This window comes from Hydra viridissima, unplaced genomic scaffold, assembly GCF_058129835.1.
Source record: "Hydra viridissima isolate aposymbiotic clone 2 unplaced genomic scaffold, HvirCarnegie_v1 scaffold_14, whole genome shotgun sequence".
Classification (NCBI taxonomy): domain Eukaryota; kingdom Metazoa; phylum Cnidaria; class Hydrozoa; order Anthoathecata; family Hydridae; genus Hydra; species Hydra viridissima.
The window spans coordinates 3,461,386-3,473,450 of NW_028324313.1; the positions used below are offsets into that span (position 1 = coordinate 3,461,386).

General features: G+C 30.7%; 2 protein-coding genes across 5 annotated transcripts; both read left to right on the forward strand.

Moving 5' to 3' along the window:
* Window positions 1-1,407: 1,407 nt before the first annotated feature.
* On the forward strand, window positions 1,408-4,690 carry LOC145193319 (muscarinic acetylcholine receptor M1-like). Of its 4 annotated transcripts, none has more exons than XM_090072169.1 (3): window positions 1,500-1,906; window positions 2,034-2,851; window positions 3,238-4,690. In XM_090072169.1, the coding sequence occupies exon 3, from the start codon at window positions 3,258-3,260 to the stop codon at window positions 4,440-4,442; it is 1,185 nt and encodes a 394-aa protein (XP_089928295.1). In that variant the 5' UTR covers window positions 1,500-1,906; window positions 2,034-2,851; window positions 3,238-3,257; the 3' UTR covers window positions 4,443-4,690. The 4 variants fall into 4 exon arrangements, with proteins under 4 accessions (XP_089928293.1, XP_089928295.1, XP_089928292.1 ...); XM_090072168.1 differs by having other exon boundaries at window positions 1,502-1,906; window positions 3,198-4,690; XM_090072167.1 differs by lacking the exon at window positions 1,500-1,906 and adding an exon at window positions 1,408-1,458 and having other exon boundaries at window positions 2,034-4,690.
* Window positions 4,691-9,237: 4,547 nt separating this feature from the next.
* Window positions 9,238-10,877, forward strand: LOC145193258 (muscarinic acetylcholine receptor M1-like). Its single transcript, XM_080070701.2, has one exon. The coding sequence runs from the start codon at window positions 9,335-9,337 to the stop codon at window positions 10,520-10,522; it is 1,188 nt and encodes a 395-aa protein (XP_079926827.2). The 5' UTR covers window positions 9,238-9,334; the 3' UTR covers window positions 10,523-10,877.
* Window positions 10,878-12,065: the final 1,188 nt, after the last annotated feature.

Genomic DNA, 12,065 nt, shown 5'->3' on the forward strand with positions numbered 1-12,065 from the left:
TTCTAATTAAGAAAGAAGAGTTTTTTTTTTTTTAAAGTTTCATTATTTCTGACGATTTTTTTATTTCAAAATTTCTTTATTTATATCTTTAAATTAACTTTTTACATCTTTAAAATTTGATTTTATTTTGTGTATTTTCTTATTTCTGTTACGAGTTTGTTTACTATTTTTAGTTTACGATTTTTGTTTAATTCTATCTGATTGTCAGCTTTCTGACAACTTTCACATTTAACTAATGATTTCAGTTCAATGTTGGTCATTTCAATGTAGGTCATTTCAATGTAGGTCATTTCTTACATCATTTTTTTGTATAGAAACTAATTTAACCTTTTTTTTAAAATATTTTTTTTATGTTTAGTTCCACCTTTGATTGTTTGTAATTGAAAAGTATTTTTTTTTTGTCAAGGCTTATTGATCAATTTAATGTATTTTCTTTTACGGCGTTGCAATCTATTTTTTTCAAATTGAAAATTTGCGCAACATAACAGTACGTAGAAATCATTTTTATAAGTATTTCTTATTTAGCTTTCGACGTCGTTTTTAGTTAAATTGTAGCGTCATTTTTCTAATTTGTATCTTTCGATATCTATATTCTTATTAGACAAAACCTGATTTAAAAAACTGTCAAATATCATTTTTCTGTAAGTAAAAATCCAAAAAAGAAAATATATAAAAAGCTCCAGAAAAAATATGAAAAAAACTGAGCTTCGAGATTCCACTTCCCAAAGATCCCCTCTATCACATGTGTTAATTCTTGCTTAAATTAATTTGATATATTACAATAATAGTGATGTGGATGATGATGAAGATGATAATAATAACGACGATAATGATTTTTATTACCATGTTGTTTGAAAATAGAGAATCATTTCGTAAAGTAAGTCTTTATTCCACTGTTTCAATGTTTTGCCACTTGAATTATCAAAAATCTTTGACCAATCACTTTTGAAATGCATACCTCAGCAAAATAGAACATTTAACTGTGGATAAAAATGTTCTCTGGAGGATTATTTGCAGAAACTGTTTTAACTTGTGACGGCCTTTTTTTTTTTAACTGTCAGATTTTTTTTTAATATTCTTATGCAAACCTAAAATTTCTTAATGCAAAAAAAAAAAAAAAAAAAAAAAAAAAAAAAAAAAATAATTCGTTGCATGGCTTTTTGTTTCATTTAGACAATTTGATTCCTAAATACACTAGCAGCATCATTAGTTAAGATGAAAGGTGCAACTCCGCATAGTCTCGTATGCGTGTAGCACCTAAAGAACAAAAAATGTGATTTTCTTGTTCCAAGAAAAGGTCGACATTTGTTACAAAAAATTTCTTAAACTTTTTTGGGTGTTTCAGCTGTTTTGTTGGTCAAATAAAAAAACAATCGAAGATGAAATAAAATCTTCATATAACAAATCCTGAGGAAAATGCTATGTGATTTGTTGTGTCGAGAATTTGTTAATTCAAAAGTTAGTTAATTTTTTTTACGTTTGAGTGTTACGTTTTAGATAAACGTGGGAGACTGAGTTTTGTTTCCCAAGATGTTCGCTAAAAAATAGGGTTTTTGTTAAATTATGATTGTTAATCATTGATAACGACTGTTTATTAGTAACACTTTTGCCATACCAACTTGAGTGGGGCGGATAAAATTTTAAAAATAAAAAAGTATTTTTAAATTTTAGCCTGAGCTCTATTTATCGGTTATTGTTTTCACGATCGATAATTTTTTAATTTACACGCTTTGTGTAATGTGAAAAAAATATATATATTTGTAGTTGCCAGTCGTAAATTATATTTAAAATTGTAAACCGTAGTTTAGTTCTTTCGCGAATGGTCGCGATAATTTTTCATTGTTCGCAAATCAAAGTCTACGAATCAAAACAAAAACGTTAAAAAAAAGAAAAGCTAAACAAATAAGTAATTAAATTTCTCAGTTTTTTTAACCAAATTTTTTGTTAATCAGTGAGATTTTTAACCGAAAAAATTATTTCATTTTGATTGTGTATTTAAAACGTTCTTTCATTTTTAACATTTTTTTTTCCAGCAAATGTTTGTTTAAAATGGCTGTGGAAAGATGAACTGAGATTTAACTCACAGTTGCACTTTGGTTCATATATAAACAGTATATTTCATTTGCATTCAACAGCTGCGAGTATATTACACTTCTGCTATTATACCTTCAATCGTTCGTGATAATAGGCTTTTTATCAATAAACATTAATTTTTTAAGTAGTGTTTACCTAAGTAAATAATCGAAGTGAAAAAGAAGCCAATGATCTTGAGAAGCTACGCATAAATAACACCATCTAAAGGATTTTTCTTCAACGAATTTGTTTTAGTAATTAAAAAACCATATTTCGAAAGATGATTTTTATATCTAATCGTTTTTGTTAATTGATAGTGTTGTTAGATGTTATTTGACCAATTGCCGTTCAATGTTCTGCGAGACTTTGAAACCAAAACCAACTTGTATTTGCTTAAGTTCTTAAGAAAAACGCAAACAAAATTTCTGCATTTTAAGCTTTTCATTCACATTAAATGCCATGTGAAGAATGTGTATTCATCTGTATCTCATTTCTTTGTTGCATCCCTGCAAATCGCTAATCAACGTCGCGTATCATTTTTCAAACAAAACAAATACCCATATTATCGATATCTTGCTCAGACTTGACACGACAGCCTTTTTGAAATTCGCGCACTTTGATCAATCTTTTTAAAGCTAACCATTTCATTCACACGTCTTTTAACCTGGTTTCTATTCAAAGTATTAATACTTCTACAAAACTCTTCGCTTACTTTAAACGCATAATGTGCACGAGGTTGAAACAAAGAGAATATAAATACAACTGAGGTGATATCGAGGTATGCCTTTTATTTAAAATCATGAGTTATTTTTTTATGCAGATTCAGAGAACAAAAATGAAGCAGACGTTCTTTGGATGCAGAGAATATGTTTCTAGTGCTCAGAAAGTGGTCAATTATTAACGATTTTTATGAGAAAAAAAACAAACCCTGCGGTTCATTGTTCTGGACTTTATTATAATTCACGTTTTATTATTTTTGGATGATAATTCTTTAATAATGTTTTTTTTTTTCTTTTTTTTAACAATTCGAAACTTCATTTTTTAAATTTCGGTTTCTGTGCTCAACAAAATCAATTTGAATTTTTTTTCTAATTTTTATAAAATTTATAAAAATTATGTTTAAGATTTTAGATTCAACACATGATGTTTCTACTATATTTGTAGACACCATTTTAAATTTAACTATGAATTACACTTCGTATACACAATATACAAACACTGCTACTCCTGACTTAACATTGAATCGCTATACAACAAAACACTCTGCTCAGTTTGTTGCCCTCGTTATGATTGGCGCTGGGATTTTAAGCATTGTAACAGTTGCGGGGAACCTTTTTATTATTCTAGCTTATTACAAAAACGAGAAAATTCGAAGCATTTCAAACGTTCCAATACTTTCGCTCGCCTTTACTGATATGTTTATAGGCTTTTACCCTGTGACAATGAACATCATGGAAATGGCATTGGGGTATTGGCCCTTAGGAAGAGCAATGTGTAACTTATCATTAGTGTTGGATTACGTATCTATTCAATCCTCAATTAATCATATTATTTTGATAAACTACGATCGCTATCTTTCGATTAAAAGTCCTATGAAACATAGACTGCATCAAAAAGCGTCAAGAGTTTTTATTAAGCTGCTCATCATATGGATTTTAGCCCTCGCCTTATGGGCTCCATATATAAATTTTTATAAACACACAGCGAGGTACAAAAACTTTCCAGAAAAGCTATGTTACAAACAATTTTCGATGGTAAATGATGTAGAATATAAAAAATATTTTTTTGTTATTACATCCATTCTTGGCTACTTTATACCGCTTGGTATTGTGGTTGTAATTTACGGAAAAATGTATCTAATTATAAGACAGCAGCTATATAATGTGCCTAAAATTTCCAGATCTTCAGGTATAGCGTTTAATACAGCAACAGAAACAGCTCAATGGAATCCGGTGTCTTCCTCATTAAATGGATCGCAAGAAAACTATGGAGATATACAGAAAAATTTAGAATTATTGAAAAGACGAAAACGAATACTTCGACACAAAAAAGCATTGCGAATGATTGCAAGTATAATATCGGCCTTCGTTGTAACTGGGTTACCTCTCAACGCACAATGGCTTTTAGTTGGCATGTGTAATAGTTGTTATAACAGAACCTTATTTGAGGTCTTCAATTTTTTCACGTACCCTAATTCTACAGTTAATCCTTTTCTTTACGCGTACGTGAGTAAAAGTTTTCGTCTACAGTTCAAAAAGTTTCTTACTTGTGGAATATGTCGAAAATTCCAATCCAACTCTAAAGAAAAAACCGAAAACTATCGTGTTAAGTGTAAGGTAAAAGAACAATTCAACAGTGAATCAACGTAACTCACGAACTCGCGAACTCTCGCAAAACCTTATTAAACATAGAGTAGACATTTTATTCTATAAATGCTTTAAAAATACTACTTATTTGGAGCTGCGCCTGCTTCTTATATCTAATAATTATCGATTTACATTTATCAAATTACGTATATAGATTTATTAAAACTGGATTTTAGTAGAGTGATGTAAATATATTTCATTAGAGAATTCAAATTAAAAATTATGAAAAGATATGATATATAAATACTGCACATAATTTTAATATTTTAAATATTGTTTCTCTTGTCATAAATATTCTGCTGGAGGCGGGAGGAGGACCAATTAAAGTGTTTCTAAAGCTACCTTAGCCAAAGTTGTTTTTTTTTTTACTTAACAGAAGACAGAACCCATTTTCAATTTTTTTACTTTCCAGAACCCACTTTCAATTTTTCTCAATTTTTTTTCAATTTTTTTTGATTGACAGCATAAAAAGTTTAATTGAAATCTTGATTTCAATTTTTCTGTTTTTTTTTCTCAATTTAAAAAATCTTAAAAAGGAATTTAAATTTTTTATTTTCATTTTTGAAAGACAAAAAATTATTAACAATACTTTTAATTCTATTAAGATAAAACAGTTAAAAAGTATTTAAAAATTTAGTTTTTTAAAAAAAAAGTAATTACAACAAGTTAATTAATTAATTATAATCAAAAAATGAGTTACATAAAGGTTTAATCTACTCATGATTTTAAATAGAAAAAGTGAGGAAAAAAAAAAAAAAAAAAGATGCAAATTTAATATCTCAAGGGTCCTCCTTTTGCTCGATAGCAAATAAGAACTTGTCTCTGCATTGATTCGACCAATTTCATGCAAAGATCACGTGACACCTTTTAACCAATGCTTGTTCAAAAGTTGCTTTAAATGCTCAGTTTATTCTATTTAATGGTTTACCAATTGTACATCGATCAATGACCAATAGCTTTTGATTAGGTTGAGATCTGATCAACTAGGGTACCGAAGAAACAAATTGATTCTTTGCGTTGAATATATTTCAAATATAGTATGCGCTACATGTAGCGCATACTATATATGAAGTATATTAGTTCTGCTTGGGGGCTTGCTGGAAGATGTATTGTTTGCATTATTATATATGAAGTATATCAGTTCTACCTGGGGACTTGTTGAAAGATGAATTGTTTGCTTCTGTCATTCAATTGCCATGTTAATGGAAATAAACGTGATTGTGTTGTGTTTTTGTAAATTCATTGGTTGATCCGGCCGTTATACAACTAACATGCATCAAGGCCCTTATGAGGCCCCAAGTCGTCTGGTTTTTTAAGAGCGTTCACGAAATTTCTCTGTCACAAATCTTTTAATGTAGATTCTTCTTTGCGGTTCAAATCACTTTTGTCCTACTGTCCTACTGCTAAATGCAAACTATTTTCTATTTTGCATCAATCCATGATTGATAAGATTAGCTTCCATATTACAATGTAAAAACCAATACATTTTTTACTAACGTTCTTCTAACGCTTACATTTTGATTAGAAAAGGATTGAGTGATTATTTGAGCTACCATTTGTTGCTGAGCATAAGGTTTTCTTTCTTTCAGAAACAGAAAAAAAAAAAAAACGCGGATCATGACAACGACACAAAAACATTCATTTGCAAACCCCAGGAAATATTGTGAGGTAGTTAAAAATTAACGATCGATAGGAAAAGACGTACACACATAGACTTATTCAACCTGTCATGCAATTAAATGTAAATAAAGATAAAGAGTATTGAAGAAATAAGTTAAAAACAACGATTAGAAAAAACTTACAGGCAGAGACATATTTAACCGTCGAGTGAATAAATGCTATATAAGTATAGTAACAAAATCGAACGATAACCGAGGATGATAACCGAGGATTATAAAAGCTCAAAAAACCGAGTTATGAAGGACTTCTTGGATGAACGAAAATGAAGAAAAATTAAAAAGAGTTTTTGCAAAATCAGTTTTTAGAGAGAGAGTTTTTTAAGTTGAAGAGTTTAAGGAACAAGAACATTTAAGGTGATTTAAATTTTTGATGCACAGAAAAAGCAAAGAGTTAAAAAGAGGTCAAAAAAATATTAATTAAAGAAAAGTAAGCGAAGTTTAGCGAAGTTTTTTGATAAAGAAAAAAAGAAGAATTAAAGAGGAGGAACCGATAAAAGCAGAATTAAAAAAGACTCAAGGTTAAAGGCTTAAGGTTTTGTTATCCGTTCTCAGTAAAAGTTCTGTTATACAATAATTCTCAATGTTCTTTTAATTTGTAATGATAGTTAGTACTCTTTTATTCAATACGTTAACAAAATTACAATTAATACTTACTTACTCTCCTTGTAGCGTCTTCTGTTTTTATCCTTTATTTCCTCTTTTACTCTTCTTTTTTTCTTTATTAAAAACTTCGGTTACTTTTCTTTAACAACAAAACCTTGCCTTTTCCTAACCAAACAGTCCCCAGACCCTCAACCTCAACTTCCACACTTTTTCAATTAGCCTAGAACCCATACCTCCTAAAACCTCCTATAACCTTTTATACTACAAACAAACAATAAAACATTGAACGAAAAGACCGCCCTCACAGTATCGTTATATCAGAATACGGATTATTCGTAGAACAATAGCATTTTATAGTTTTGCCAAACTCAATAAACTCACACCGCCTCTCTTCACAGACAGATTATAGTAGTAGTTCAAACGGAAATTGACTAATCTTTCTCAAAATTCACACTTTTATTGGTTATTGGGTACTAGTAGTAAGACTTCGCTGTAGCTGTGCATTGATTGCAGGTGTTCCAAATGATCCCAATTTCCTGAATATGCTTTTCTTGATTAAACATTAATGCATAGTTTACTAGATTAAACTTTTGTTGTCTTTCACATTAAATTTTCTATAAATTTAGCTCACCTGAGAATAGAAAACTAAGCCTTAACCCAGGAAATTGGTGACGAAGGTTGTTTTTAAAGAAAATGAAAGATTAATTTCGTAAAACCGTTGGTTAATCGTCAATTTTAAATTTTTAGCGGGAAATTTAATTCTGGAGATTAAACGACAAATGATAAAACAGTGAAATAGAATTAAAAGAGTAAAGATCCCCCATTGGAAAATTTTCATGGATATATCTTGAAAAAATCCATGGTATTTTATTTTATATTTGAAATAATATGGATTCTGGCTTTTCCATAAGTTTCCCACAGAAAAGCCAGAATCCGTGGTTTTTCAAATGGGTTTTCGTGATGGCCAAATAGCAATGCAAATATTATGTTTTTTTCACCGTTACTTCATGAAATCCTTCGGTCTCTTTTGAAATCCCATGGTATTTTAATTGACGTATAAATCCCATGCAAACCCATGACGCATGAGTTTTATCATACAGCATAGCAAAGCAATTTAGTTCCTTTTGAGAAAGCAAAGGCGAAAAAAACAGAAAACAATAAAATTGTAGAGCCACTCCACAAACTAATAAAAATTAAAAATCAAAGTAATTAAAATTCCACAATGCACCAAAGTCTACATTATCTTATATTTAATTTAATTGTTTATTGTTTTCAATTTCAGATGGATAAATAACAAGATTGTTGCGGAACTATTTGCAAATCTTTCGCCTTTTTCCAACAGCTTTTTTGACATTCTTTAATAGCAAAAAATCTAAAAAAATGCCTAAAATTGAGCAATTATGTGACTTATCATCTTCTGTTTTTTAAATGATGGACAAAAATTTTTTATTCCAGTTAAGAAATGCTTGATTCCAGTTAAAAACAAATGTTTTATTCCAGTTCACACATAGATTTTTGATTTTCGGACTTATTTCAAATTTTATTCACAAAATTTTTCTTTGAGTAAAGTTTTGTTTAATATCCAACAGAAACAAATAAAAAATGGTAAATTTAATTTGTAACAAAATGAACTTAAAAAATCTTTGATCATTTTTGAAGCATACTACAAAGATATAAAGTTCCTCAAAGATTAAAAAGGATCATTGAAGCAGGGGTCATAATATTTTTGAAGCATACTACGAAGATATAAAGTTCCTCAAAGATTAAAAAGGATCATTGAAGCAGGGGTCATAATATTCTTTTAACTAAATAAAATATTGCTCTCCATTTTTTGAGTGTTGTTTTTTTTTTTGCTTTTCATGCATTCTTGGTTGCACTTCAAGTATTCTTCATTATTACAGACCTTGCAAATATTGAAATGCTGTTTGTGCACCGTTACTACACAGAGTAGTGATGAATAATCTTATTTTCTTATCACAATCAAAAGATTCCCTACAAAAAGATCACCATCATTCTGCTTCTACATTTATGACATATATTACATAAGCTATCATTATTATTGACGTTTTATTATCACTATTATTATTAGAACTTGTCATAAATATTTTTCCTTGTTCCCTACTATAGAGAAGAACTTTATAAAGATTTTTATTAGTTGTAATTTCAAAAATGCCGAATTGAATCTTCAACTTTATTCGGCAGTATTTAAAATACATTGATCAGACAAAATGAATGTTGGTATTTATAAATAAAAAATCTTAAAAAAGTAAAAATGAATCAAACTTCGTTCAAACATGAATCAAACAGTACATCCGTTTTGTCCTTTAAATGAATAATTTTTCACAAACTAAAAATAATGTGTTAAATGAATAATTTTTCAGAAACTTAAAAAAATGTGTTAAGCAACTTCTATTTAAACTTTTCACTTTTTTAGAAGAATAAACTATTTTTAAATATTAAATAAAACAGAATTTCTTAATGTGTCTTTTTTTCATTGATTTACTCTTGGTTTTAGCCTTAGTCTAAATTTTATCACTCAAACTAAAGTTATTTTTACGGAATAAATAAATCTTTGAAGTAAAAGTTTGATAAAAAACTTCTTCAACTACTATTATGGTTTTGAGTTTTAACAGTTCAATGGTATCAAACAGCTCAGTGGTATCAAACAGCTCAGTGGTATCCAACAATACAGTTATTAACGAAGAAAAAACTTTGACTTTTACAGTACTCCTTATGACAGCGTCAGGGATTTTAAGCTTAACAACGATGCTGGGGAACCTACTGATTGTTTTCGCTTACTACGATAATAAACGGATACGAAACCTTACCAATATCCCTTTAGTTTCGCTTGCTATCACAGACATGTTTATAGGATTTTATCCAATGAATATGAACATATTGGAAATGGCGATGGGGTATTGGCCTTTGGGGAAAGTGATGTGTAACATCTCTCTAACATTAGATTACGTATCTGTTCAGTCTTCGATAAACCACATAGTATTAATCAACTTCGATCGGCATTACTCCATTAAACATCCTTTAAAACATCGAACAAATAAAAAAAAATCAAGAGTTTTGTTGAAGTTAGTCTGCTGTTGGCTCTTTGCGTTTTTACTATGGGCTCCTTATATAAGCTTTTATGAATACACGGTGAGAAAACAAATGGTAACGGGAACAATTTGTTACAAAAAGTTTTCAGAAATAAATGACGTATCATTTAAAGTATATTTTCTTGCTTTAACGTCTATATTTGGTTATTTTATTCCGCTTAGCGTTGTCGTTGTAGTCTACGTCAAAATGTATCTTTTGATAAGACAACAGTTACACGAAACTTTAAAATTTAACGCAGACTCGGTTGGTTTTGATACACCTAAGTGCTACACATTACCTTTGAGGTCGGAGGTATTAAAACGAGAAAACGAGCAGCAAAGAAGAAAAATAGAGATGTTGAAGAAACAAAAGACTATACTTGTGCAGAAAAAATCAATGCGAATGATTGCGTGTATAGTTTTAGCATTTATTATTACTGGATTGCCTCTTAATGCACAATGGCTGTTGAATTCTTTGTGCCGTGTTTGCTATAATCAGTTAGTTTTTGACATTTCTAACTTTATAACATATCCTAATTCCACAGTAAATCCTTTCCTTTACGCGTTTGTTAGTCAGAGTTTTCGAGCGCAGCTGAAGAAATTTGTCATGTGCAGATTTAGTTGGCCGGCTAAATCAAAGTTAAACCAACGAAAAAATTTTAATTTTGAAACGAATGGAAAGGAAGACTTTTCTGTTACTGAATATCTATAAGATGAAGAAAAACTAGAATCGTTTCAAAATACATTAAAGAACTAGGTGAGCAGATGAATCGAAATCTTTGTTTAGACAACGAACAACAAAACAGACTGCCGCTGTTGAACTCGACGACTTTTTCTACAATTATTAACTTTTTTTGGGTTAGAATGTTAAATGAACCTGTTAAATACCATTTAGCATACTAAGTTGTTTTATCATTATTTTTCATAATTGAAAAGTTATTTCTAATAATAGATATATTTTGAAATATTCTGTAGCAAAAAATATAGTTGTGAATTACTTAGCAAACTTATATATTACATTGGCTATTCAAGGAATAGAAAAATTGAAACAAAAAGTTTTTTAAAAATGTTCAATAAAACTTTAGAACTTTCGGTTGAATTTAACTGACATATTTCTTTTGGTTTTATGAATTTTGGCTTTGGAACATTCCTTAGATAATTACACAGGCCAGCGCACAGGCCAGCGCACAGGCCAGCGCACAGGCCAGCGCACAGGCCAGCGCACAGGCCAGCGCACAGGCCAGCGCACAGGCCAGCGCACAGGCCAGCGCACAGGCCAGCGCACAGGCCAGCGCACAGGCCAGCGCACAGGCCAGCGCACAGGCCAGCGCACAGGCCAGCGCACAGGCCAGCGCACAGGCCAGCGCACAGGCCAGCGCACAGGCCAGCGCACAGGCAAGCGCACAGGCCAGCGCACAGGCCAGCGCACAGGCAAGCGCACAGGCAAGCGCACAGGCAAGCGCACAGGCCAGCGCACAGGCCAGCGCACAGGCCAGCGTATCATCTACAGCATTTTCACATTTGAGTAATTTGTAAGTTAACTGCAGATAACAAAATATAACAACATACAGCAAATACAATAAAATTAGAATATATATCTATATGAATTTTTAATATTAGAGTTTATATTTGTACAAAAGCTTCATGATTGTCAATAGGATAGTGGCTCCGAGGCATCTGTAATGGTCCCAAATATTATTTTTGAACTTCGGACAATGGTTTTGGATTTTATGATCTCATTATTTTTATAGCAACTAAATAAAATTGAAATCTAGGAATTAAGGCAGTCATCTCATAATTTGTTGTGCTCTTTCTTTTCTACATATTCTTTGCATACTATTTCAGTATGCTTTGCGTCATTTTTTTGTTGCAGAATAACGTTTTTCCCAGTTAAATGTAGCTCTGATGGGGTTGGATTATCATTTTGAATATCTCAATAATTATTCTTCAATATGCTATGGATTCTTGATAGGTCATCTCTCCCACTGGTTGAGTAACATCCCCAGACTATACCTGATCCACCACCGTGTTTTACTGTACAAGACTCCCGGGGGATCCACCACCGTGTTTTACTGTACAAGACTCCCGGGGCCCCGCGTGTGTACAAACAATTTTTTAAAGTAATTTTTAAAGTATTTAAATAGTTTTGACTTTTAAAAGATTTAATTAAATTTTATTTTTCATTATTCAATGACCAGAGCACGCTTCTTTTGGTCCTGGGTATGTAATTGATCATTATGAGGGCCCCTTAAGAA

Coding starts and splice junctions, on each gene's coding strand:
- LOC145193258 (XM_080070701.2), top strand. CDS start 9,335: ATGGTTTTGAGTTTTAACAGTTCAATGGTATCAAACAGCTCAGTGGTA.
- LOC145193319 (XM_090072167.1), top strand. CDS start 3,189: ATGTTTAAGATTTTAGATTCAACACATGATGTTTCTACTATATTTGTA.